Genomic DNA, 25219 nt, shown 5'->3' on the forward strand with positions numbered 1-25219 from the left:
TAATTCTTGCCAGCAGTATAAGCTCTCAATAGACAAAGCTTAATTCTGGGCCATTGGGGGAGGGATAGCTCAGTGGTTTGAGCATTGGCCTGCTAAACCCAGGACTGTGAGTTCAATCCTTGAGGGGGCCATTTAGGGAACTGGGGTAAAAATCTGTCTGGGGATTGGTTCTGCTTTGAGCAGGGGGTTGGACTGGATGACATCCTGAGGTCTCTTTCAATCCTGATATTCTGTGATTCTATGATTCTATGATTGTTCCCAAAGTTGATCTAGCATTTGTTTATTGTTCAGGAAGTAATTTTTTTCCTATCCTGAAAAATTCCTCGCAAAACCAAAGAGATGTATTTTTTTATTTTTCCTATCCACATCTGACTCTATAGTCATTCCTTCTGCTTAGCTAGAGTCCTGGTTTCTATATCTTACTGAACGTAATACTCTTCCAGAGAACCCTCCCTTCAGAGTTCTTAGAATCCTGTTCTGCAAGTCTTGATATCTTCTAAATAATTCTGATACCTAAAGGATTCCATCCATTTTCCCACCATAGCTGTTGGTGTCCTCATTCTGGCTTCCTGAGCCTTCTAGCTAAAGTCCTAGAGAAGGAGGGAACAACTCTGCTAAATATAGTTTTATGGCTCTTTCTTACTTCAGGGACAAACTTTCTGGGGAGTTTTTTAATTGGGTTCTTAAGGACTAAACAAGAATGAGAACTATGTGCTTTCCGCTTAATAAAATCCTCAAGTCTCCATCTCTGACATAACTTCAGATTATGCACTGTTTTCTATAAACTGATAGAAAATAAAATTATTAATCCTGTAGCAGAAGAGGCATGACAGCAAGAGGTAGGGGATAGGAAACCCAGTTCCCATTTCTCCAAGACCTATGACTGTGTGGAGAACCTGAAAAATCTACAGATTAGGAGTCCTCCTTTTTATTTAAAGCACATATGGACAAGTGTCACAAGTGGTTAAGATACCCATGTAATCCACAAAGAAGATGGCTCTCCCTTCTCAGCGTCTGTTACTTTGTTATACTTTTTCACTGCTGCTGGCAAGAGAGACAATAGTTCTAAAGACTGTTCAGCACCTTCTGGCAACAGGTGCCAAGACTTGTGCACTCACATAAGCAATGCTGGGTTAGTTATTCCATTTATTTCATTGTGAGCAGTGACTCCAAGGAAGAGTGGCATATTCTGAACCTCATATATAGTTCAAGATGGAATCCCACCCAGTCAGTGATCCTTCCCGTAGCCCTGAAAAACACTCTGACTTCTATTGACATGCAGAATGTCCAGCTGTATATCCCCATTACTTCTTGGAACTAATGGTACTTTCATTTTTACTACAGAAGAGTTAACCTCCGATATTTTGCTCTCCACATCAGTCTTTCCTCTGTGCCATAAGTCTTTAAGAAGCCATTGGTTGTAATGACAGCACACCAGTGGAAGCATAGACTAGCAGTTCATATCTACACAGATTTTGTCTAGACCAGGACATTTAAAGAATAAATATTTTCCTGCTTTTATTGAAAAGGTTAGCCTGCCTCCATGTCCAATATCTAGACACATCTTGATAGAATCATCCTGTTAGAGGAAAGTCAAGCAAACTACCTGGGTTCAAATCTCCAATACTGTCTGTTTCTCCTGGGAATAGATGCAGCTAGTTGGACCCTGTCTTGAAGTGATACATTAGCCTCACTTCCACTTCTGGACTCTCAAGATTAAATCAGGAACAGCTGCAGTTAATCATACTTGGACCCAGAATATTTAATAAGTAGTCATCTTAAGGTCAGAGTTTAATGCTCCCATCTCCCTAAAAGGAACTTGCCTAGGCAAATTCTGATGAGTGGTTTTGACCAGAGATGTGAATCTTTCCAGTTAGGAACATGTGGCTGGGGGGAGGGCAGGATAGAGGATGGTAGTCTTATTTTGGAGCCTCTAGATCAGGGGTAGGCAACCTATGGCACGTGTGCCAAAGGCGGCACGCGAGCTGATTTTCAGTGGCACTCACACTGCCCAGGTCCTGGCCATGGGTCCGGGGGCTCTGCATTTTAATTTAATTTTAAATGAAGCTTCTTAAACTTTTTTAAAACCTTATTTACTTTACATACAACAATAGTTTAGTTATATATTTTAGACTTATAGAAAGAGACCTTCTAAAACATTAAAATGTATTACTGGCACACGAAACCTTAAATTAGAGTGAATAAATAAAGACTCGGTACACCACTTCTGAAAGGTTGCCGACCCCTGCTCTAGATGCTAGTAAAATAACAAAATAATAAGTTGGTCTAATGGAAGTGGTCTCAATTAGAATCCAGCTCCATTAAATGTTTAAAAGATTAGAGCTTATCGAAGTCTTTGTTTCCCCTGTGGGGAATTCTGCCAGGAAAGATCTCCTACTCTGGACAGACAACTTCATTGTTGTAGTTTATTTGAGTCAGCAAACCAAGTGTTCCTGGAGTCCCTCCTGCTATTTCACTGGACATAAAGAAATCTGGTGGCAATTGAAACCCATTGCTTTGCAGGAAATTAAATCAGTTTGCAAGTGGCCTAAGCCAGGTATGATGTCCTTTTGAAGAGTATGGAATCTCTTCCTTTATATGTTCCAGGACATAGAGGCTACATGGTGACTCCCATCTTTGTTCACATTCTTCAGGTTGGTTTGGACTTTCAGGTTGGACTTTCCATACATTTTATGAGGCAGCAAATCTTGGCCCTCACAGAATACCCATTTATTATGGTTTGCAGCTCCTTACAAAAACTTCTTTCAGGTACAGATATGGATTAAACCTCTCATTAGACTCTTTATTTGTACCTGTCAGTTTAATCAGGGCTGGCAAGCTCTCTGTAGTTGGCCACTCCAGCATATCAAATTCTATAAACTATGTTTCCTAAAGACAAGGTGGCTCTTCACTCTCTGCCCTTTTTTGTTTATAGGTGTCCTACCACTTTTCATCAAAATCAAGTGGTGGTTCCCCCTCTTTTTCTGCCATTGTTATGGAGAATTGCCTTCATTCCCTGGATGTCAGGAGGGCCTTGAATTTCCATATCAGTAGGACCCAGGATTTGAGGGTCAGTGAATGCTTTTGTTTTTTGTGTAGGTTCTAAGAAGGGTCACAATACTCATAGAAATGATTAGTCAGATGGATCAGAACGTGTTTCTGATGCATATGTTTTACAAGAGCCCACCTGCGGACACATTCATGTAGAGTGAATTCTTTATGGGATGTATTCCCTTAGACACATTCAGGCAATGAGAGGGCAAAATTTGCATATGACACAATTATTGAGGCAAATCCAAAGAAGACACTGCAGAACTTCAGAAGCTATGTGAATGGTCAACATGATGAAAAATTGAATTCAGTGTCCATAAATGCAAAGTAATGCACATAGCATGGAAAGCTTAGCACTACTTATATACCTTACAGGGTTCTAAATTAACAGTATCAATTGAAGACAAAGTATCTGGTCATCTTTGTGGACAGCTCAGTGAAAACCTCTGCTCAATGAGCAACTGCAGTTAAAAAAGCAAATCACATTAGGATGCATAAGGAGTGAGATGGAGAGTAATACAGAAAATATTACAACGCTAATATATAAATCAGTGATTATTCTTATCTGGATAACTGTGTTTAGTACTGGTCACTCCATCTCAAAAAGACTGTTACAGAATTATGGGGTTCAGAGAGAGGCAACAAGAATGAGTTAGGGAAATGGAAAAAACTTTCATGAAAAGAAATTAAAAAGAGCGGGATTGTTTACCTGAGAAAAGAGACATGTAATAAGGGTCAGGACAAAAGTATACAAAATAATTAGTGGTATTGTGAAGGTATGTGGGGAGTGTCTGTTCTCCCTTAATATGTAATACAAGACAATAAAATAAAAGGGTAACACAACTGATAATTTTTCACACACCTAATTAGACTGTGGAATTTACTGCTTCAAGAAGATGTTGATGCAAGATTCAGAGGGTATGGATAACAAGAATATCCAGGGTTACAATTAATGAAAAAAATTGAAGTAATTTAAAATTTCATGCTTCCTAGCACAAGCCAATCTGTAACTATTAGGGGTTCAGATGAGACTTTGATAAGCACCAGTTTGTCTCATATGTGTCTGCTGCAGGGCTTCTTGCACCTTCATGTGAGGCATCTGGTGCTGGCTACTGTCAGAGACAGTATACTAGCTTAGATGGCCAACGGGTGTGATTCAGTATGCCTCTTAATGAAGAGAGAAAGTGTTGCTTTGGAAGAGGACTTCAAACTGGCAGTTTGGTTTCACATGCATGCCCTTACTGTGCATTATAGAATCAGATAGCTATCTACTGCGAGTGCTCCTTTTGGTAGCATTCTCTTTGACTTTGTTCTTGAAAAGTAATTCCTCCATGTTGTGGAAATGGGATTGCTATAGACTAAGCTGGTTTACTCAAAGAATAGATACTTTTTCTTACCCAGAAATGGTTGTATTCTTATGAAACCAGCTCAGTCCACAATGACCAAACTTTCAGTGGAATTGTTTCTGTGTTCATTCTAAAACTAGTACCTGCCCCTTTTCTGAAAGGTATTGTGTTTAGGACAGTGTTGTTTGCAGAATGCCACCTCATTTTGGCTTTTTTTGGTTTTACATAAATGTTCCCTGTTGATTCTAATGGAGCTCTTCTTTAACCTGATAACTTATGCTTTCACCAAGGCACACGTCTTCTGTCTTATTTGTAACTACTCTAACTAGTGCTATGTCAATGGCTAGTAGTGTGCTCAGGAGGAACTTGGGGACACATAAATTATGTTCTAAATTCCTGCACTTTCCATTGGTTGCTTATGTCTATACAGCCGTGATGTGAGTGAAAACTTGTTAAATTGTAAACTGAGCTGGTTTCATCAAACAAATACCATTTACTGGTAAGACCATTTTTCTAAGCTGGTGAGGAATGTCTTCCAGATACTTAAAAAAAACATACCCAGTCTGAGAAATAAATCACTTTTCAAAACCACCTTTTCTATGGGATCCATGATGGTTCCTACATAGTTGGAGCATGTGCAAACAGGAAAGTGAATGAATTTTAAATGTTGTTCGTTTATGATCCTTTTAAAACACAGAAGTGGGGAAAACTTGTTTGACAAAAGTAAAAGGATAAAAATATCAAGGAAGGGGAACTTTAGAGCTTTTAGGATAATAAAACTGTTTTTAGAAATTACTCCGTTCAATCTTGTTACTGTTTCCTTTTTAATAAATGTTTTAATAATTATAGCTAAAATAGAAAAAATGAAATCAAACACACTATACTTTCTAGAAATTGGTCATTGAATAAATGATATATCCTTCATAGATTTCCTGTTCTTGGGCTTAAGCCTTGGGTGTGTTTGTCTCAGAGTTAACTAGCAAAGGTCAAAATTATTTAGGAGTTTTGGTTGAGGTCCTCATTCCCACTATGAGTTATTCTTTTAAATATATACGGTCTCTTAGTTCTCAGAGAGAGCCTGATCCTATAGCATGCTGAGCACTCTAAACTCCTATTCTTTCAGTGGGAGTTGATGATGCTTAGCATCTGAAGGGAGTCACTCAATGTTACAAGATCAAATCCAAAGAAAGCATAAAAGTAAATGGCAACTCAGCACAGCTTTGAGTATAGGATAAAAAGGAACTTGACAGCATCTATTTAAAGTTGTTAGCACTTCCATTGAAACTCCAAAGATAGATAATACACATGAAAAGCACTATATAAGAACTATTTGTTGTTACACCTCTACCTCGATATAATGCGACCTGATATAACACGAATTCGAATGTAACGCGGTAAAGCAGTGCTCCGGGGGGGTGGCTGCGCACTCTGGTGGATCAAAGCAAGTTCAGTATAACGCGATTTCACCTATAATGCGGTAAGATTTTTTGGCTCCCGAGGACAGCGTTATATCGAGGTAGAGGTGTATATTAAAAATGCTTCAAAGAAACAGCATTGGTCCTTAGAATATTCTGCGTTGTGTATAAGTTTCCCTGCTCAGTGAGTATTGTGGATAGAAAATTCAGGATTAAAGAGCTATTGCTGCCATGTGAACTACTAGCAAATACCTTTCAATTATGTGGAATTCTTAGGAGACAGATTATGTGTTCATTCACATTCTTTACTAAGAAAGAATCAGAGGAGAAAAAAAGTTGTCCACAGAAATCTTTAGCTTTTTTATTAGTGACTTTGTCTTTACAGATATTTTTTATGTTAAAGTTCTTTTGATGGTCAGTATACTTTCTAAAACAAGGTTAAAAGATACTTTAAACTGCCCTTTTTTTTTTTAGTATACTTCTTGACGAAGAAGGACATATCAAATTGACAGGTAAATAAAAATAAATTCCAGTTTATGAAAAGTTTTTAATTCATAAGTTGTCTGTTTTTTAAAGGAATATAGTAAAATCTGAATTTTTTTCTTTTTTTGCATTGCAAGTAATTTTGGTGAACAAATGGTGGTATTTAACATGGACTAAATGAAGTGGTATTGTTTAAATAAGAAATCTGGTTTAAAAAATAAAAGTAATGATATGACCATTAATGTGACTTTTTTCATAGTTTTATAGCTTTTGTGTTAGTTATATTTGTATGCTTAGAAATTCTTAGCCAGTAGGAACATTTCATTTCAGATCGTATTTTTTCCAGATTTTGGCTTAAGCAAAGAGTCCATTGATCACGAAAAGAAAGCATATTCCTTCTGTGGGACAGTAGAATATATGGCACCAGAGGTAGTTAATCGACGAGGCCACACACAGAGTGCAGACTGGTGGTCTTTTGGTGTTTTAATGGTAGGTTTCTGGTGAATGGAAATCATAGCAAAAGGTGGGTTATGACTGACTTAACCCAGTCACATGAAGTTATTAGTAATTAGCACTACTGTTCAGTTTGGATCAACGGCATGGACCAGATTTCATCACATCACAGATATCATTCCACCTTTTTTCTTTTGCTTGAATGGAATATTGTGTTCCTATGACTGTTCTTAACTGAGACTGATAGAAAAATGAAAGTGTTCAGAAAAGTTTGCTTTTCAAAAGTGAAAAATATTTTCCATATGGATTCAAATTTTGAAACTTTGAATTCAATCACAGAAAAAGTAGTTTTTAGAAATAAATTTTTCTGATCACCTTTGACATCTCAGTTTCAAACTAACAGGGAATAATGAAAGCTGCTTTATTTGCACAGAGATAAAATTTACAATTGCACTGAGTTGATTAGACTTTCAGCTGTAAAAAATAAGTTCCATTAAATTGACAAAATTTTACCAGACTGGGATTTTTTAAAATATTTATAACAAATGCAGGTATTTTTGAAAAGGAAAAAAGGATTATGTTTGAAAGTTTAGGAATACCAAATACAATTCTATACTTTAAAAATCATTGTATGATTTTTTTTAACATTAAGATCAAATGATGATTTTTTTAAAAATGAAAGATGTTTTATCTTTTGATGCTTCTGCAATACCTGTATAATTATGACAGCACAGTCTCTCTGTGTGCCTTATGATCTGATAAGGAGATTCTTTATTATTAGATCTGAAAACACACCTATCACCTTTTGAATGTGTAAAATGCTGTTGTGATATGGAAAATGACTATGTAAAAAGGGCACCTGATCACTAAAGAGATCTCACATTTGTGTTTTGTCAGAGTCATATCTGCAGACTTGACTAACAAGAATATATTTTCACTACTACTTCTAGCACTGCGCAGCCCATACTCAGTGAGGGTGATCTGTATTCTTTTCTGGCTTTGGCATAGTCAGAAAAATACTAAGATTCTGCAATCAGATTGTAATTTAGTATTGATGGAAATGAGCTAGAAAGAACATAACTTGGGTTTTAGATCCCAGATTGAGTTTGCAGAGCTGGTAACTAAAATAATAATAATAATAATAATAATAAAAGTCTTTTATGTTTGAACTGAATATGTTATAATTGGAAACCATGAAGAGTCAATAAACATGGCTGAATGTCATTTTTAGAGTCCAATTGTACTTTTCTTAAAAATACTTTGGCTGTTGATTTGCAGGAGGGTGAATTTAGAAGTCTAACACTTAAAAAATTGACAAACTTCCATAGTACTTGAAATAAAGTGTATTTTCCATAAAATATTGGTTTTTGTAGCCTGTATCTCTGATGCCTTAGGTTAATTTAGCTCAGAACATGAGCTATCCAAATGGATGTTCAGTTAATCTTATTTTGCTTATTTTGAGGAACGCAGTGCAAGAAGTCTTCATGGTTACTTCAGCCTCTGCCCAGTATAGCTAAAACCTGTTTGTTCAGTAGCTTCTTTTAGTAAAACAGTTCTTACTAACCAATTAATAAAACAAATTGCTCCTTAGTTCCTGCAGTCCCTTATGTAGATGGTAGGCCAGGTGTGCAGTACTTGGAATTCTACTTAAAACTGTAGAGGAGATGGATGATCTCACCAATAACTGTAATTTTTCACATCATGTCATTTCCTTCACCAGTGCATGTTTATTTTCACTTTGCATCAGTTACAAGAAGCAGTCACATGGAGGGAAAGTGTGTGTGTGCATGCACTTGCATGTACACACCTACCAAAGATAGTGTGTATGTGTGCTAGACACTGTAATTATCAAAATTTAACATTTTAGGGTGGGATTTTCAAAAGTGTTCAGCATTGGCTGAAGTCTGCTCCCATTGAAGTCCAGGTATTTGGGATTGACTTCAGTAATAGCTGAATAAGGCCAATCCTGAACATTTTTGAAAATCCTATTCTTAAAGTATTCTGGGTCCCATGTAGTCTTTTGGGGAGGAGGACAGAGAGATCTTAGATGAAGGTCTATGGAAATGACATATATGAACTCCAATTACAAGAGGATAACTTAGTTTTGTGTAGTTTTATGTTGATGGGAACTTATACATTTTATGAAATATCTCATAAATAGAATCTCACTAATTCATATGAAGTGTGAGACTTCTGTATTTGCAAACTTTGCAGATTAGAAGTAAGTAAATAAACCTCAGAAAATAATTATACTGTGCAATACAATTTACTTTGTTCTTTTAGTTTCATAAGTGTAGGTAGTTGAATTTTAATTATGTATTTCATAGTACACAATTGAATGTACAGAGTAATTTTTAAAAAATAGTCTTGATAAGATTAGACCTTTCTCCAGCACACCTTGCCAAGAAGTGTGGTCAGATTATCAGATTTGTAGTTCAGCAAAGTGAGAAGAAGTGAAATTATACTGTATTAGCATTATATTAAATAGAAAAAAATGGTTAGTTGAACAATTTGTTTCTAAAGTCAGGAAATGCAAAATTCCAGGCTCCACCTGCTATGTTAAGTTGGCAGCATCTCATATCTCTGTATGTTTTTTGAAATAATTTTTATAAAAAGCTAGCTACAGTAACTCCTCACTTAAAGTCATCCCGGTTAACATTGTTTTGTTATGTTGCTGATCAATTAGGGAACTTGCTCCTTTAAAGTTGTATAATGCTACATTGTTTGGCAGCGCCTGCTTTGTCCACTGTTTGCAGGAAGAACAGCCCGCTGGAGCTAGCTGGTGGGGGCTTTTAATCAGGATGGACTGACAGCCCCCCTATCAGCTCCCTGCTCCCCTAAGTTCCCTGTGCTGCAGCTGCCCAGCGGACTATCAGTTGCCGGCGTTGAGCTGTCCCTCCCCCACTGCCATGTGCTGCTCCTACCCTCTGCCTTGGAGCTGCTCCCAGAGACTCCTGCTTGCTGTACAAGGGGAGGGGGGAAGTGAGGGGCTAATGACAGGGTGTCCGTCCCCCGTCCCCGTCCCCCGCTCCTGCACCCCGCTTACCCCATTTCCATAGAGCAGGGGATACACACCACAGGGTTCAGGATGGAGGGAGCTTCCAGGCAGCAGCTGGTCTCAGCAAGCTGATCTAATTAACAAGGCAGTGTACTTTAGACTGGGGTCAGCTACTTAAAGGGGAAATGTGCATCTCTCGCTCTCAGACACAAGGTGTGTGTCTCTGTCTACAGTGCTGTCTCCCCTCCCTCCATGCCTGCTGCCTTGTAGAATGAGGCTACATTAACAACCAGTTAATCCTTGAGGGCTCAGCCAAATGCTAGTTCATCATTTAGCAGTAAGGCATTCCCTGCGAAATATCCCACGCTCTGACTCCACCACCTCAACCCAGCTTCACAATCATCATAGTTGTGTACCAGTATTAAATTGTTTGTTTAAAATTTATACTGTGTGTGTGTGTGTGTGTGTGTTTATATGTATATGTGTATATGTATATGTGTATATGTGTGTATATATATATATATATATATATATATATATATATATATATATATATATATATATATATATATATGTCTTTTGTCTGGTGAAAAAATTTCCCTGGAACCTAACCCCCTCATTTACATTAAATCTTATGGGGAAATTGGATTCGCTTAGCATCATTTCGCTTAAAGTCACATTTTTCAGGAACATAACTACAACGTTAAGCGAGGAGTTACTGTATTTAGGCGTGGGTTTTAAGAACTGCATGAGTGCTATTGTACTTGCATATTTTGTATCTGAGACTACTGCAATTGCATATGTAATCGGGTTATTGTTCACTCAGAATTCCTGATTACAATTTCAAACTTTTGGGCCATAATGAAAAATCAGGAATAGAAGATACGGTGTATGCAATTACATTAACATAGGTGTTCAAACCTGAACTTTATCATTTCATGACTTGGTGATTTTAAGTGACCAACCATCACTAACATATTTTTAAATTAAATTCTCTAGGTTTTATGAAGCAAAAAAACCTTGACAGCATAAGCACTTAAACTGTCTTACAGTTATGTAAGCACCTAATACCACCTCACAACATCTGAAAGATTTAACCTTTTAAACTACCTTGAATATATAGGATGACTTAAACTGCCATATAGTAGAATAAGTGCTAAAACTGATAATTACATAATTTGACAAGTGTGCATTTACAAAAGTACTTAAGCTACTTCAACTGGTTAAAATGTAGTTTTACTCTGAAAGGTGACAGTAAAAATGGCATTATGTGATACCATATTGTGTTGCAGGTCATATTTGTTCAGATTACAAATAAAAAGATATTTTTCTAACTGTTAAAAAGAATATAGCTTGTGATGTTATCTCATGAATCATCCAAAGTAAAAAAAATGTCTGCCCTCAGTTATACCATGCAACTTTATTGCATCCAATGAGGCTGCACAGGAGATGAAATTGGCCTGGCAATTGGAGATTAATAAACAATTATTTAAACAATTTATGAACCTGAATAGCAGAACACAGTTAGCTCTATAGTGCTTGCAAGAGTAAAAGGTAGTTAGCTTTTCTTTTTCAAAGCAGGTATGAACCTGAATACAGAGAGACCAGGTTTGTAGACTAAGAATGTGCCTCATTTATACAGACAAGGTGGCTGAGGCATTTTCTGTTATTGGACCAACTTCTGATGGTGAAAGAGACAAGCTCCACAGAGCTCTTCCTATCTTGTCTCTCTAATATCCTGGGACCAACACGGCTACAATACTGCAGACCTCTTTTATACAGTCACTTTCAGAATAGGAACAGTATTTTAAAAGTGGCGGTTGCCCATTAAAAGGCATTGTAAAATATGTATGCATGTACAATGCAGGTCTTCTAAGTGCAAGTCCTCAGACATTCCCCCATACATATGCAATAACCACTTTTTAATTGTGAATAACTTCATTATCCAACTACTTTTTTTTCTAGTAAAGACTATTTACATTGTTTCACCATTATTGAGACATCTGGCAATATTTTTTTACCTGGGAAAACTGTATTTTTTGTCCCCTTGAAAAACTCAAATAACTAAAAAAAACAACGAGGCGTCCTTATGGCTCCTTAGAGACTAACAAATTTATTGGGCATAAGCTTTTGTGGGCAAGCTTATACCCAAATAAATTTGTTAGTCTCTAAGGTGCCACAAGGACTCCTCGTTGTTTTTGCTGATCTAGACTAACATGGCTACCACTCTGAAACCTGTCAGATAACTAAAGTTGTTTTTGTTCAAGCTCCCAAAGAAAGTTGTATTTAGGGAAAAAACAAGCATAGAGAATTACAGCTGATGAAAAGGTGAATTTTTTCAGAAAGTTAGAAGTGTGTGAACACAGAGTAATGATGGAAACTGTTTTGGAACCTTAAGTTCAGTAAGTACTTCTAGATGTTTGCAAAAATTAAAACTTGTAGCACAAGCAGTTGCTTTGCAAAGTCTTAATTGTTGATATGCATGACTTTTAAAAGATTATTCTGTTAAGTAGTTTTATCAAAAATTAGATTTTGTCCAAGTCTTTTAATGTAATTGATGCAAATTTTACTCTGTACAGTTTGAAATGCTCACGGGTACTCTACCTTTCCAAGGGAAAGACAGAAAAGAAACCATGACTATGATTCTCAAGTGAGTACACTCTTACTTATATGTCTTCTACAGGGATGCCCTCTGGGCTTCAAATCTAATTTCTTCTCCTCCCTCATTTTCCAAGGTATTGGTAAATTCTCACTCCCTATTCCTATTCCACTTTATAAATTCCCTTTTCCACCCAACTAATTTGCCTTTTCCTCCAATCCTTTCCCTTACCAGTTGCAAAGAATTTCATATCCTTTTAATCTAATATTTCCCTAATTTATAACCATATCTTCTCAAGCCCCATCTTCTCCCCAATTTTGTGCCCATGATATTTCATTATCCTCTTCTTCCTTCCTCTTTATTGCACCCTACACATTTCTGACTTAATTCCATCTTTTAAGAAAACAGTCTCCCTCATCTTTTCCTGTTTGTTCCCTTCTCCACCCCCTGCTCCTTACACTACCTCCATTGGCAACAATGCTCTCCCCTGGTACCTTCCCCCAGCTTTCCAAAATCTGCATCCACCTTTGACTCTCATGAACTTGCGCTATCTCTAACCTTTTGAGTCATCTTGCTGCCAGTATCTTTGACTGTTTTCAGTATGGGCTTTGGGTTCGCTTTAGCTATAGCATGGAAATTGCTTACCATCGTGTAATTAATGATCTTATTTCTGCTAACAAAGACTTGCTGTCTCTCCTTGTTCTCCTTGATCTCAGTACAGTCTTTGATATTGTGGAGCTCTTCCCCTTCCAGACTTCGTCTTTACTTGTGAAGGAATCTCTGGTTTCTTCATATCAGGGTTGCATTCCTACCTATCAAGCTACTATTTCTGTTTCTCTTTAACTGTTCCGTGCTAAGACCCTTCCGCTGGGGAGTCTCACAAGGCTCAGCTCTCGATCCCTCACTCTGTTTTCCCCCTTTTGTTATTTTATCTCTAACCTCAGTCTTAGCTACTACTTATATCAGGGGTCGGCAACCTTCCGCATGCGGCCCGTCAAGGTAATCCGCTGACCCGTGCTGCTTCCCACAGCTCCCATTGGCCGGGAACGGTGAACTGCAGCCACTGGGAGCTGCGGGAGGTCGTGCCTGCAGACGGTCAATGTAAACAAAATATCTCGTGGCCCACCAGCGGATTACCCTGAAGGGCCACGTGCCTAAGGTTGCCGACCCCTGACTTGTATATTGATTCCAAATTGTATCTTTAGACCACTTTAATGACTCTTCCCTGTCCGTTGACAGCCTGTTTTGAAAAATTAAATGTATGGTTTCCTCTCAGATTCCTTCAACTAAATATCTTTCAGACAAAGAGGTGCATCAGTAAACATAATCCATCTTTTTTCTTTACCTGTCTGGCTCAGCTCTCCCATTTGCCTCTTTTCTACATGCCATCCTTGGCCTTGAAGTTTCCTTTTCCTTCTGCATCTTACATTTCTAAATCTATTTATCAATTCCAGTTTATGCCACATTGGCTGAAATTCTCATTCATGTCATCATCTTCTGTTAATCTTAATTATTGCTAAATTCTAACGCTCCAAATTCAAGCAGTGCTGCCCATCTCATGTTATTCATGGGGGAATTCTGTGCCACTGTGCAATGCAGAATTTGCACAGAAATTAATGTTTTTTGTGCAGAATTTCCTCCCCCTCTTGCCCCCACAGAAATGGGCTGCAGAGTTGCTGGATACCACTAGGGGGCACTGGACCCAGCAGAGCAGAGCCCACTTGCAAGTAGATGACGCTGCCGGGGGCGGGGAAGGGAGCTGGAGGCTACTGGGCAGCTGCAGTTCCCCGCACACCCTAAAGGAAGGAGGCAGTGTGCATGAAACTCCATATAAGCCCGGGACCCAACATCAGGCTGTTTCTCCCTCTGGATCCCTGGGCTCTGGCGGGGGAGGGAGTGTGAGTGTCCGGGCTGGGGAGGGGTACCGCAGCTGGGTTCTGGGAGGTAGGGTGTGCAGGTATCTGGCTGGGGGGCCTGTAGCTGGGCTCTGGTGGGGAGGAGGTGCATGCAAGTCACCCTGCAGCTAGGCTCTGGGAGGAGGGGTGTGGATGTCTGGCCTGGCCCCCCTGCTGGGCTCTGGGGGGTGGGGAGAGAGAAACAGGAACTGAGTTGTCTTAGGGTTTTCCTTAACTCTACTCCTAGAGGAATTTTTTGTCCGTATTGTTACAGACATCAGGCTGGTCTACACTAATGCTGTAGGTCGATCTAAGTCACATTAGTTGAGTTACATAAGTTATGTAACTGAAGTTGACGTAACTTGGGTTGACTTATAGCAGTGTCTACACCATGCTATGTTGATGGGAGACACTCTCCCGTCGACATAGCTTCCGTCTCTTGGGGAGGTAGAGTGCAGACATCAATAGGAAAGCGCTCTCCCATCGATTTAGCGTGTCTTCGCCAGATCCACTTAATTGACACTGCTGCATCTATCACAGTGGTGCCGACTTAGCTGGTAGTGTAGACTGGCCGTATATAGTTGCTGCTATATTTTGAAATAAATTGCCAAAATAATTGAAACTGGTGTGATTGTATAGTATTATTTTGACAAATAAACTATGCAGAATTTTGCAGAATTGTAAACTGTTGTGCACAGAGTTTTTAATTTTTTAATGGTAATTCCCCCAGGAGTATCATGTGTACAAGAAGCACAAAACCATACATCATGGCCAGCCTGAGACAGTTGCTTTCCCCCCATAAATGTCAGGAGCCAATTCAAATTTCCCACCTCATTTTTTAAAACTGTGGCTTTGTTTCTGCCTATCTCTCAGATACCACATCTTTACATCCTTTACTCTGCTTATCCACATAGGAGTTCTCTCTATCCTTCAGTGCAGTCTTTCTTCAGTTGGTGCAAGTGTCTTCTCTGTACTTTGCCATGTGAAACAACCTGCCTATGTCTTTCTAGCTAATTGACTCTCCAACTATTTTCATATCTCATCTGAGCACACATCTTTTCTCCCTTGCCTATACTGTTATTTTTTTCATCTTCTAGATTTTAATTTCAGTTTTGAAACTATATTGTTTAATTGGGATTATTGTACAAAAATGTGATATAAAATAAAGAAATGTAGTACTGAACTGTCTCATGTGTCTCTTCCCCAAATACTCTTAGAACCATTTACCATTTGTGGGAATGGTTTACTAAACACATGTTCCACTGTGCACTGTTTAAGGCACATAACTTCACTACTCCCTCCTCTTCCCCTTAAATTCACACGCAATGCACTCTTCCTACAGCGCACTTACATTTGTTTGGGTACTTTGCTTTCAAGACAGGACCAAGAAAGTTTTTTTGTTTGTTTGTTTAAAATTGAGAAGTTTTGTCATTTGAAGGAATCATAGTTTGCAGTAATGAGATTAATTTTTTATGCAGCTCTTTTCCTATCCAGTGCTTTTGTGTAGGATTTGTCTTCACCCATTAGCAACAGGAGACAAGATTGCGGTCACTCATGCAGCTGTATAACCTAGAAACTCTCCATTGACAGTAGTCATTTTTGCTTTCTGCAGTGGCCAATTGAGGATTTAGAGAAGGGTCCTCTGCCATAACAGAAAATAAGCAATGACAGTCCTAGTCGCTGCAATTTAAGGAAAGGGAGTTATGTCCTGCAACTACAGTAGTTGGATCCACTACTTACTCTGGTAGATGCAAAAACTCTGGAGTTTCAACTGGATTCTCTCTCTTTATCCATTGAGCTCCTTCTCCAGAAGATCAGTGACACCTCTGCTTTTAGGCATAGATTTGGTTCTCGCAAAGCAGTCAATCTCCCATCCTGATTTGCCATAGTTAGGGCTGGTCTACACTACAAAATTAGGTCGACTTAATTTAGATCAACCTACAGCCTTCAATTGGCTATTGCTGTCCACACTACCCTCCTGTCGGTGGTGTGCTTGCACTGACAGAAGGAGGAGCACTGACAGCTGCACAGGGTTCACAGCAGGAGCCCCACACCCGCCCCAAGGTGACAGTTTGAGCTGTGAGCCTGGCATGGGCTCAAGGAGCCTACCAGCAGTGAAATTGAAATTCTTGTCAATTTCACAGCTGCCTGCACCTCAAAGCAGCAGCCCAGGCTCCCAACTGGAGCCCTGAAATTGACAAGAATATCAATTTCACTGCTGGTAGACTCTGTGCTGTAAAATTGAGCCCCATGCCAGGCTCATAACTTGGGCTGTCATCCCAGGGTAGGTGGTTGGGGCTCCAGCTGTGAGCCCAGCACCAGGATCAGTTTCACAGCAGGGAGTCTACCAGCAGTGAAATTGACATTTTTGTCAATTTCACATCTCCAGCTGCAAGCCCTGCTGCTGCTCTGAGCCAGAGACAGTTGTGAAATTGACAAGAATGACAGCCAACAGCTGAAGTAAGTAATACTGCATCGCCCTAACTACACCGACATAAGTGCTATGCCTCTCATGGAGATGGAGTCATGTTGGTGTAGCAGGCCATTTACTTCAGTGGAAGCAGCATTCTAGTGTAGACACTGACATGATTATGTTGATGTAAGCTGCCTTACGTTGACCTAATTTTGTAGTGTAGACCAAGCCTCACGTTCTAGTTTGAGGAGCTGTCTTGGATGATTATCTATTTAAAAAGGAATTTTTAATCTTTCAATATAATCCCAACACATCCGGTCTCCTGGTCTGTGGCCTCCAAATAGCTCTCTTGTGCTACAAGTCCACATGGCTGTCCTTCAGCAGCCGTCAGGCAGCAGCGCCCTGCTCCTGCTCAACTGATGTTCAGCCATGAATGGAAATGATATCTTGTAGAATGAATGCAGTGAAAGGCACTGCATAGAAACTGCACATGTGAGAATGTAACTACTAGAGATTCATGATCACCAGAGGAGTAGCTGATGATCAGGCACCATCATCACCAGTCAACTGATCTTTTTCATAATGGGTACTACAATATTGAAGAGCCAATAGAGAAAGAAGAGATTTTTCTCCAACTTCTGCTGCGCAGGAGGAGATGGGAAATTTGGTAACTTACTAAGGACCTGATTAATGGTGTGTGATGAGGTAGTAGGGAGATGGCACTCTCTTGCAAGTAGCTTGGCTGATGGCACCTCTTGCTCAGAATAGAGGGAAGTTGGATACCCTCTTGTAGTCTGTGTTGTGGATCCTTGTGGAAGTGTAGAGGAATGGAAGAAACTTTGGGATGTGATGGGGAGACAGGTTAAGGGAGGGGGGGAAGGAAATTGTATCTTTCTTCTTCGAACAGATGTAGACGTGTATTTCAAGTAGGCGTTTGTGCACCTCGCTTGCCAGAGCCTTTTACCTAGCAGTATCCGTAGAGGGGCAGCCCTCGTTCCTTTAGCCCCTCCGTTGGCTATATGAGACAGCACTGCCTCAAACCCTCATTTCCCTCCCACCCCCCGGTTCCTTCTCACTGCCCGTCACCTGGAGTCAGAGCTCTGTATGGCTATCATTTCATAACTTTGCACTTCATCCTCTTAGCCTAGTTTTGTTGTATATAGTCAAGTTAGTTAGTTAGTGTTAGAGTAAAAGTTTTAGACTATAGTATAGTGGTAGTGCTCCCTGGTGATGCCCTCACCAGCATTCAAGAATTGCCCTTCATGTGGATTGGGAATTCCTAACAGTGACCCCACAGGAGGTGCTTGCTCTGCCTTGGCAAAGTCCACCTGTGCTGTTCAATCTGTAGATCATTTAAAAAGATGACTCAGATGGCATGAGACCTTCCCCTCAAGCAACACTTGCTTGAACAGGCCTTGAAGCCTGACTCGGTACCGAGGCCTTTCTCAGGCCACAGATCGCCTTCCAGTTCGGAAAGTACTACTGCCTCCCATTGCAGGTCAGGGGCCTTCAAAGAGGTGCAGGAGTAGTTTTCTGTCATTGGTGCTAAAGAAGAGGTTTCAAAGGCCAGTTGTGAGCAGTGCAAGTCCCGGGGTGACTCTTTTGTGAGCAGTGCAAGTCCCGGGGTGACTCTTCTGCCTGCCCTAGGAAGAGTGCAGACCGGCAAGGGGTTGGCTCTGGTGTGTGGAATGGCACAGGTTCCTCTGAGCCCCCCTTGGTACAGGGTAGAGAGGGCAGACATCTCCTACCATCGACTCCAGTTCCAGCCTCCAGGTGTGTATTGAGTCCAGTACTGGCAGGAATAATATCGGTGCCAACAGTGTCTGTGATGTCAGCAGACCTACTCTACCTTTCAGTCCTGTCTTTGCTGCTGTTCTAAGATTTTGCAAGGCTGGTGCCCACGATGGACCCTCCCCACCCCAGTTGGAGCATGCCATTGAACTCTCATGCCCTTCGTCACTGCACCAGGAAGCCCCCCTCCTGGGGGTTGGTATGAACACTGTACTGGAACCAGTACAAAGTTTTTCAGTACAGGGTTCTTCCTCCACACCAACGCAATTGACGCTGCAGATGGTTCTGTCAAGGTTGTTGCTGTCCCCCAGGATGGAGGTGCTCTGGTACCAGTGTTTGCACCGGGGCCGACCTTGCCTGCAGCACTGATGTTTCAGCACTGATGGTGCTGACTACATTGGGAGAGCCAATTCTTTGTGTCACAGATGAGTTGGATAGCTTGTTGGCTACCTCCCTCAGAATCGGGGTCCTTTTGCTCTGCTTTGCCGGAGGAAGTCTAAAGGCCATCAGTAGACTAGTACGGCTACCGGGTTGGCATGTGCCCCGTGGCAGGGTTGGAGGCTCCGGGCCTGGCACCTATTGGCCACCAATGCCTTACCCATCCCAGTGGCCCCCTTGGGCTTAGTGGGAAGCTCCTTGCTCTCGGAGGCCTTGCTCATTGTCCAAGTCAAAAGTGAGATCGCCTGCTCATGGTGCATTGGTGGCTGCAGATCAGGTGCCCACAGTTGCCTACGGCTTCCTGTGATGAATTTCAGGCATTTGTTGCTGAGGGCTGCTTGGTGGCTAAAACGTCTTTGCAACCTGCCCTTGATGTTGCAGACATGTCAGCCAGGGCGATGGCCTCAGATTACTATGAGGAGGGCTGCCTGGCTACAGAACTCGGAGATCATGCTGGATGTCCAGCAAATGATGGAGGACTTGTCCCTTTCGGTGGCCAAATCTTGTTTTCGAACAAGACTGCTGAAACCTTGCATTCCTTTAAGGATTCAAGTGCTACCGTAAGGTGTCTGGGGGTGTACATGCCACCCATGCAGAGATGCCACTACAGGGTGTAACAATAATAGCCATGCAGGATGCAGCATCATTTTGTGCAGCCCTCCCCCTAAAACAGTGAGATTACCCCAGGAAGAGGGATAGCTCTGACAGGAGGAAGCATTCGAGCTTGGGGCCTGGCCGGTCTGCGCACCCTCCCTCAGCGCCTGTTAAGCACCAATTTTGACTCGGTCCAGAGTGGTGTTCCAGTTGTTGTTGTTCATCCTTCCTCTTCATCCTCCCATTCCTTTGGAAACAGGCTGGCCTGCTTTTACAATGGGTCTCAATTACTTCCGACAGCTGGGTCCTAGACACTGTCAGATTGGGCTATGCCATCCAGTTTTGCTCCATGCCCCCTCCCCAAATCCTTCCCCAGACCTTTTCAGGGACTCGTTTCCCAAGACACTGCTCTTTGCTCACTGCTAGAGTTCGGAGTGGTGGAGGAAGTTCCATGAGAACACCTGGGTCACAGGTTCTCCTCTCAGTATTTCCTGGTACCAAAATAAAAGGGTGGGATGAGGCCCATCCTCGACCTCTGATGACTCAACAAATTCATGAAATACATAAGGTTCCGCATGGTCATTCCTATCAGTTATCCTCCCTGCTTTGTCTCAGAATGACTGATTAGCTGCTCTGGACAGTCAAGATGCTTACTTCCATGTGGCCATTCTACTGAGCCACAGGAAGTTTCTTTGCTTCATGGTAGGGGACTGCCACTTTCAGAACAATATTCTACCATTTGGTGCCTCTTCTTCTCTGAGTCTTCACCAAATGCATGGCGGTGGTCATGGTGTACGTCAGGAGGATGGAAATCTATATCTTCCCTTATCTCGACAACCGGTTGCTAAAGAGCAGCTCCAGAGAGGAGGTTCTCACCCACATGAATACTACACTATGTTTACTCAACCGTTGGTGACTCATTCTAAACACTGTGAAGTCGACCTTGGCTCCCATTCAGCAAATAGAATTAATTGGGGCCCTATTAGATTCCATGAAGTGAATGGTGCTGTGGCTGACTGACCACTTCCAGGCCATTTGACAGCTATGCCTCTGTTTGCAATCACAACCATCCACAACGGTTGCATTTGGGCCACGTGTTCCCTTGCACCTAGGTGGTACAACTCTCCAGGTTGCATCTTCGCTCTCTTCAGATGTGACTCAGGATGGCTTACCTCCCTGCCCTGCATTCTTTGGACAGGTTGGTTTTCCTTCCTCCATCAGTCCTGGAGTCCTTGCACTGGTGGGAGTCCCTATGCAGTGTGTGCCAAGGGGTCCCCTTCACTCGGCCTTCTTTAACCAACTCAGTAGTTACCATGTTCCTTCTCGATTAGGGAGCGCATCTGAAGTCTTCAAGGGTGCAGGGCCTGTGGTTGGAACAGGAAACCTTGCTCCACATCAGCGTGCTGGAGCTTAGGGTCATCCACAATGGACATAACGTGCCTTCCAGGACCGCAGCAGGCATTCAGTGGTTCACATACTCACCGACAATACTGCCATGGTGTACTATGTGAATAAACAAGGGAGAGTCCACTCCAGATCATTCTGCCTATAGGCAATCAACCTGTGCAATTCTACATCAAAGAGGACATCACCCTGATAGCTGTCCACTTACCAGGAGTCCAGAATCGCCTCACAGATCATGTCAGGTTTTTCTCTCCGAGCCATAAATGGTCCCTGAAGTTAGAGACCCCACATTGTGAAAACCATCTGAAGGACAGCTCCACTATCAACCTCTTTGCGATGAGGGAAAATAGGAAGTGTCATCTATTCTGCTCTCGGAAGGAGCTCAGCTCAGGCTCCCTCTCTGATGCTTTCCTTTGCAACTGGCAGTTGATTGTGCTGTACGCATTCCCTCCTATCCTGATCATTCCCCAGGCCATCACCAAGCTCAAGGCAGATCGAACCAGGCTTATCCTGATTGCCCTGACATGGCCAAAGCAGTGCTGGTTCTCACCCTGTCAGTTCAGCCTCCCATGCTGCTGCTACTTCTCCTTCCTGACCTCACACGTGACTGCGGCTGCACTCTGCATCCAGCGATCAGCTCCCTGCACCTTACGGAGTGGCTGCTGCATGACTGAACAAGGAGTAAGAGCACTGCTCGAGGCTGTCCAACAGGTCCTATTTAACAGTAAGAAGCCTTCCACTAGAACGCCTACTTGGCAAAGTAGAAGAGGTTTTCTGTGTGGTCCTTGGTCTGTGGGACCCATCCAGTGGAGAGTTCTATCCAGGACATCTTGGATTACCTGCTACACCTTCACGAATTTGAATTAGCACTCAGTTCTCACAGAGTATACTTGGCAGCAATATTGGCATTTCATCCACCTATCTAAGGGAAATCCACTTTCTCCAATGCAGTGGTGATAAGATTTCTGAAAGGAGTTCTCTCCCTGCATCCTCCAGTCCAAGAGCTAGTCCCCTCGTGGGACCTGAATATGGTCTTAGCAGCTCTAATGGAGACTCCATTCGAGCCCCTTGCTTCCTGACCACTGCCCCTCTTGTCTCATAAAACTGCCTTCTTGATAGCCATTACCTGTGCCAGGAGGGGGTGTGAGTTACAAGCCCTGATGACTGGGCCTCCTTACAGTTCTCCAAGGACAAGGTTACGCTCCGGCCACATCTGAAACTTGTATCCAAGGTGGTCTCTCAGTTTCATTTGAACCAAGCTGTGTACTTGCCTGTATTTTTCCCTAAGCCGCATTCCTCCCTGGAGGAACAACGCTTCCATAAGTTAGATGATAGACGCTGTCTAGCCCAGTGGTTCTCAACCTTTTTACCATTGTGGGACGCATCCAATACTACCTGTATGGCCCTGAGAATGTCACATGGGCCGCAGCTTTGTGCTGATTGGACCACAGGTTGAGAACCACTGGTCTAGCTTTTTTTGAACAGGACTGAACAGTTTCATGCTTCGTGTCACCTGTTCCTATCATATGCAGACCTCATGAAGGGTCAAGCAGTCTCTGTGCAGACCATCTCTAGCTGGATAACGTCTTGTATCAAGACTGCGTACGAGATAGTGTTGGCTACATCGCCTCAGCAGATATGGGCACATTCAATGAGAGCGCAGGTAATGGTGACATTCCTCAATGACATTTCCATATTAGACATTTGTAGGGTGGCCACATAGTCATCTGTACATACATTTACGGACCATTACGTGATCTCTGCTTCTTCCAGAGCAGACGCTAATGTCGGTAACCTCCAAAACCCGCCTACAGATGGAAGTACTGCTCGCTAGTCACCTACTTGGAATACACATCTGCATCTGCTCAAAGAAAAGAAACTGTTACTTACTGTATCTGTGGTTCTTTGAGATGTGATGCAGACATGTATTCCATGACCCACCCTCGATCCCCTTTGCATCAGTCTTCCCCTGGACATTTGGTACAAAGGAACTGAAGGGGGTCTGGCAGCACTGCCTCATATAGCCAGGGGAGGGGCTAAAGGCATGAGGTCCAAGCACCGCCCCTCTACAGGTACTACTAGGCAAAAGTCTCCAATGAGCAGGGCGCATACTCACCTATTTGGAATACACATCTGCATCACATCTCGAAGAACCATAGTTACAGTAGGTAACTGATCCCAGTCTCTTTCACCATGCCCATCACCACAGTATCTGATGAAAAAGGAGGGTATAGATTGAGATGTGATAAATGTGTGTGCACCATTAGATGGGAGAAGAAAGGTAGTGTGAGAAACTTGGGATAGTGTGAGAAAATAAAAATACAGAAAAGTCAAAACCAAAAACCCAGAAGGAGGACAAGAAGAGATGCAAGAAATAAGTTAACTTGAAATGGGGTAATAAATCCCCCCCTCCCCCCAAAAAAAATTCCCAGGTCTGTGTTGTCAAGAACATTACCATAAGAGGTCATGGGGGCAGGAAGGATGACTCTAAAATAGAGGGCTAAATACCATTTGTCTTCACATCTTTCCCTTTACTGTCATGTATTCCAGTTTTTCATTTTGAAAATGAGGCAGGACTTGACAAACTGGTGAAATGAGGGGAAAAGAATTAGACACGTACATGACAAATGGTCTCTTTCCAAACTCTGATCGTGGTGGATATTAGACATCCACTATTATACCAGATACTGCTTTTTCTTACCACCTACTTGTCTGCCTCTTTGCCGTGAGGGGAGCATTCAGTGTTTTTCTAATGGTCTCAGGATATGTCCTACTTGTGTCTTCTAACTCAGCAGTTCCTGCCTGCAGTACTACATGGATATTTAAATTGCATCCCAAATTTTGGCCATTTTCTTAGATCAGACTTCCTCCCAAGACTGCTTTTCTCTTTGTCAAGGAGACTGGCTTACTTGCCATAGACTGGTAACAGTTGACTACAAAAAACAACTAAATGTAAGCCTTTTCATCAACACCTACTTTCCTTCCTACTACCTCGGCCTCTTATGTTCCTGGTCCAGTACTTGAAATATTACACTCCTGGAATAGGGAAGTTTGAGATTATATGTCTACATGATTGACAGCACTTTATTTTGTTTCTGATGTCTGAAGCCAAATTATCAATTAACTTGCCTGATGTGGTTAGAGTGAAGGACTAGAAAAAAAGTAAATAGTTGATTCTTGCCTAAAAGCATGTGTATGCTATTAATGTGTTTTTGTTGTATAGAGCCAAACTTGGAATGCCCCAATTTTTAAGTCCTGAAGCACAGAGTCTTCTCCGAATGCTCTTCAAACGAAACCCTGCAAACAGATTAGGTAAAATACTCATACAAAAATAATTATTTCAGCTATTAGTTCTTCACAGTAAATAAACTATTATTCACAGCCTTTTTTCTTTTTTTATAATAGGGGCAGGTCCAGATGGAGTTGAAGAAATTAAGAGGCATTTCTTTTTCTCCACAATAGACTGGAATGTGAGTAGTTTAGTAAAAGAGCTTCTTTATAAGGAAATTATAATTGTTATAATTATTTTTAATTCACTTTCACTGCTGCCTTCTCTTTAGAAATTATACAGAAGAGAAATTCATCCACCTTTTAAACCTGCAACTGGCAGGCCGGAGGATACATTTTATTTTGATCCTGAATTTACAGCAAAAACACCGAAAGGTGAGAGAATAATTAACTGTAATTTAAGTATTCAAAAGTAGAAGAAACTTTGTCATTTTAATTTTCATAAATTGTCTTCTATCGGAGTAGATTTGACTGACTACATTATATGAAAGATTTTATATAAGCCTGTAGGTGATATGAACAGCAGTTCATTACTTGTGCATTTGTATAATGAGGATGCAAAAATACTTTATGTAATTAACAATCTCCAAACCGGTTTATAGTGTAAAATTCTTTTCCAGTGTTAAAACTATGATTTTATGCTCATTTTTATTCAGTGCATATTAGGAATTCTGATTACTTACTGCTTTGGGATTTTTTGAATAAATTGGCAAGAAGTCTTCTTGAAGACATTTGTTCTGTTTTTCAGATTCGCCTGGTATTCCACCTAGTGCTAATGCACATCAGCTTTTTCGGGGATTCAGTTTCGTTGCTATTGCATCAGATGATGAAAGCCAGGCAATGCAGACAGTTGGGGTTCATTCAATTGTTCAGGTGAGTGCAATTACTTAAGAATAAACATAATGTATGAAAACAAATTTAAAAATGAGTTTCCTTTGTATAAAATAACATGTAGCTTTGTCATGCCTTTCGTAAACAAGATACCTGAAAACACTTTATAATAATTAGACTGATATTAATAGTACTGTAAGACTGGGGTTTATCCTCTGTT

The 25219-nt window shown here is 41.3% G+C and overlaps 1 protein-coding gene across 6 annotated transcripts in view; it reads left to right on the top strand.

Moving 5' to 3' along the window:
• The window catches only part of RPS6KA3 (ribosomal protein S6 kinase A3), a 128863-nt gene that overhangs the window by 72289 nt on the left and 31355 nt on the right, over positions 1-25219 (top strand). For all 6 annotated transcript variants that reach the window (XM_005281512.5, XM_005281513.5, XM_042859083.2 and 3 more), the window contains 7 exons: positions 6287-6324; positions 6642-6784; positions 12326-12396; positions 24104-24192; positions 24286-24350; positions 24441-24543; positions 24917-25041. In XM_005281512.5, the coding sequence (XP_005281569.1) occupies positions 6287-6324; positions 6642-6784; positions 12326-12396; positions 24104-24192; positions 24286-24350; positions 24441-24543; positions 24917-25041 (634 nt within the window). The remainder of the gene's footprint in view (positions 1-6286; positions 6325-6641; positions 6785-12325; positions 12397-24103; positions 24193-24285; positions 24351-24440; positions 24544-24916; positions 25042-25219) is intronic.

The sequence above is a fragment of the Chrysemys picta genome, chromosome 1 (genome assembly GCF_011386835.1).
Source record: "Chrysemys picta bellii isolate R12L10 chromosome 1, ASM1138683v2, whole genome shotgun sequence".
Taxonomy (NCBI): domain Eukaryota; kingdom Metazoa; phylum Chordata; order Testudines; family Emydidae; genus Chrysemys; species Chrysemys picta.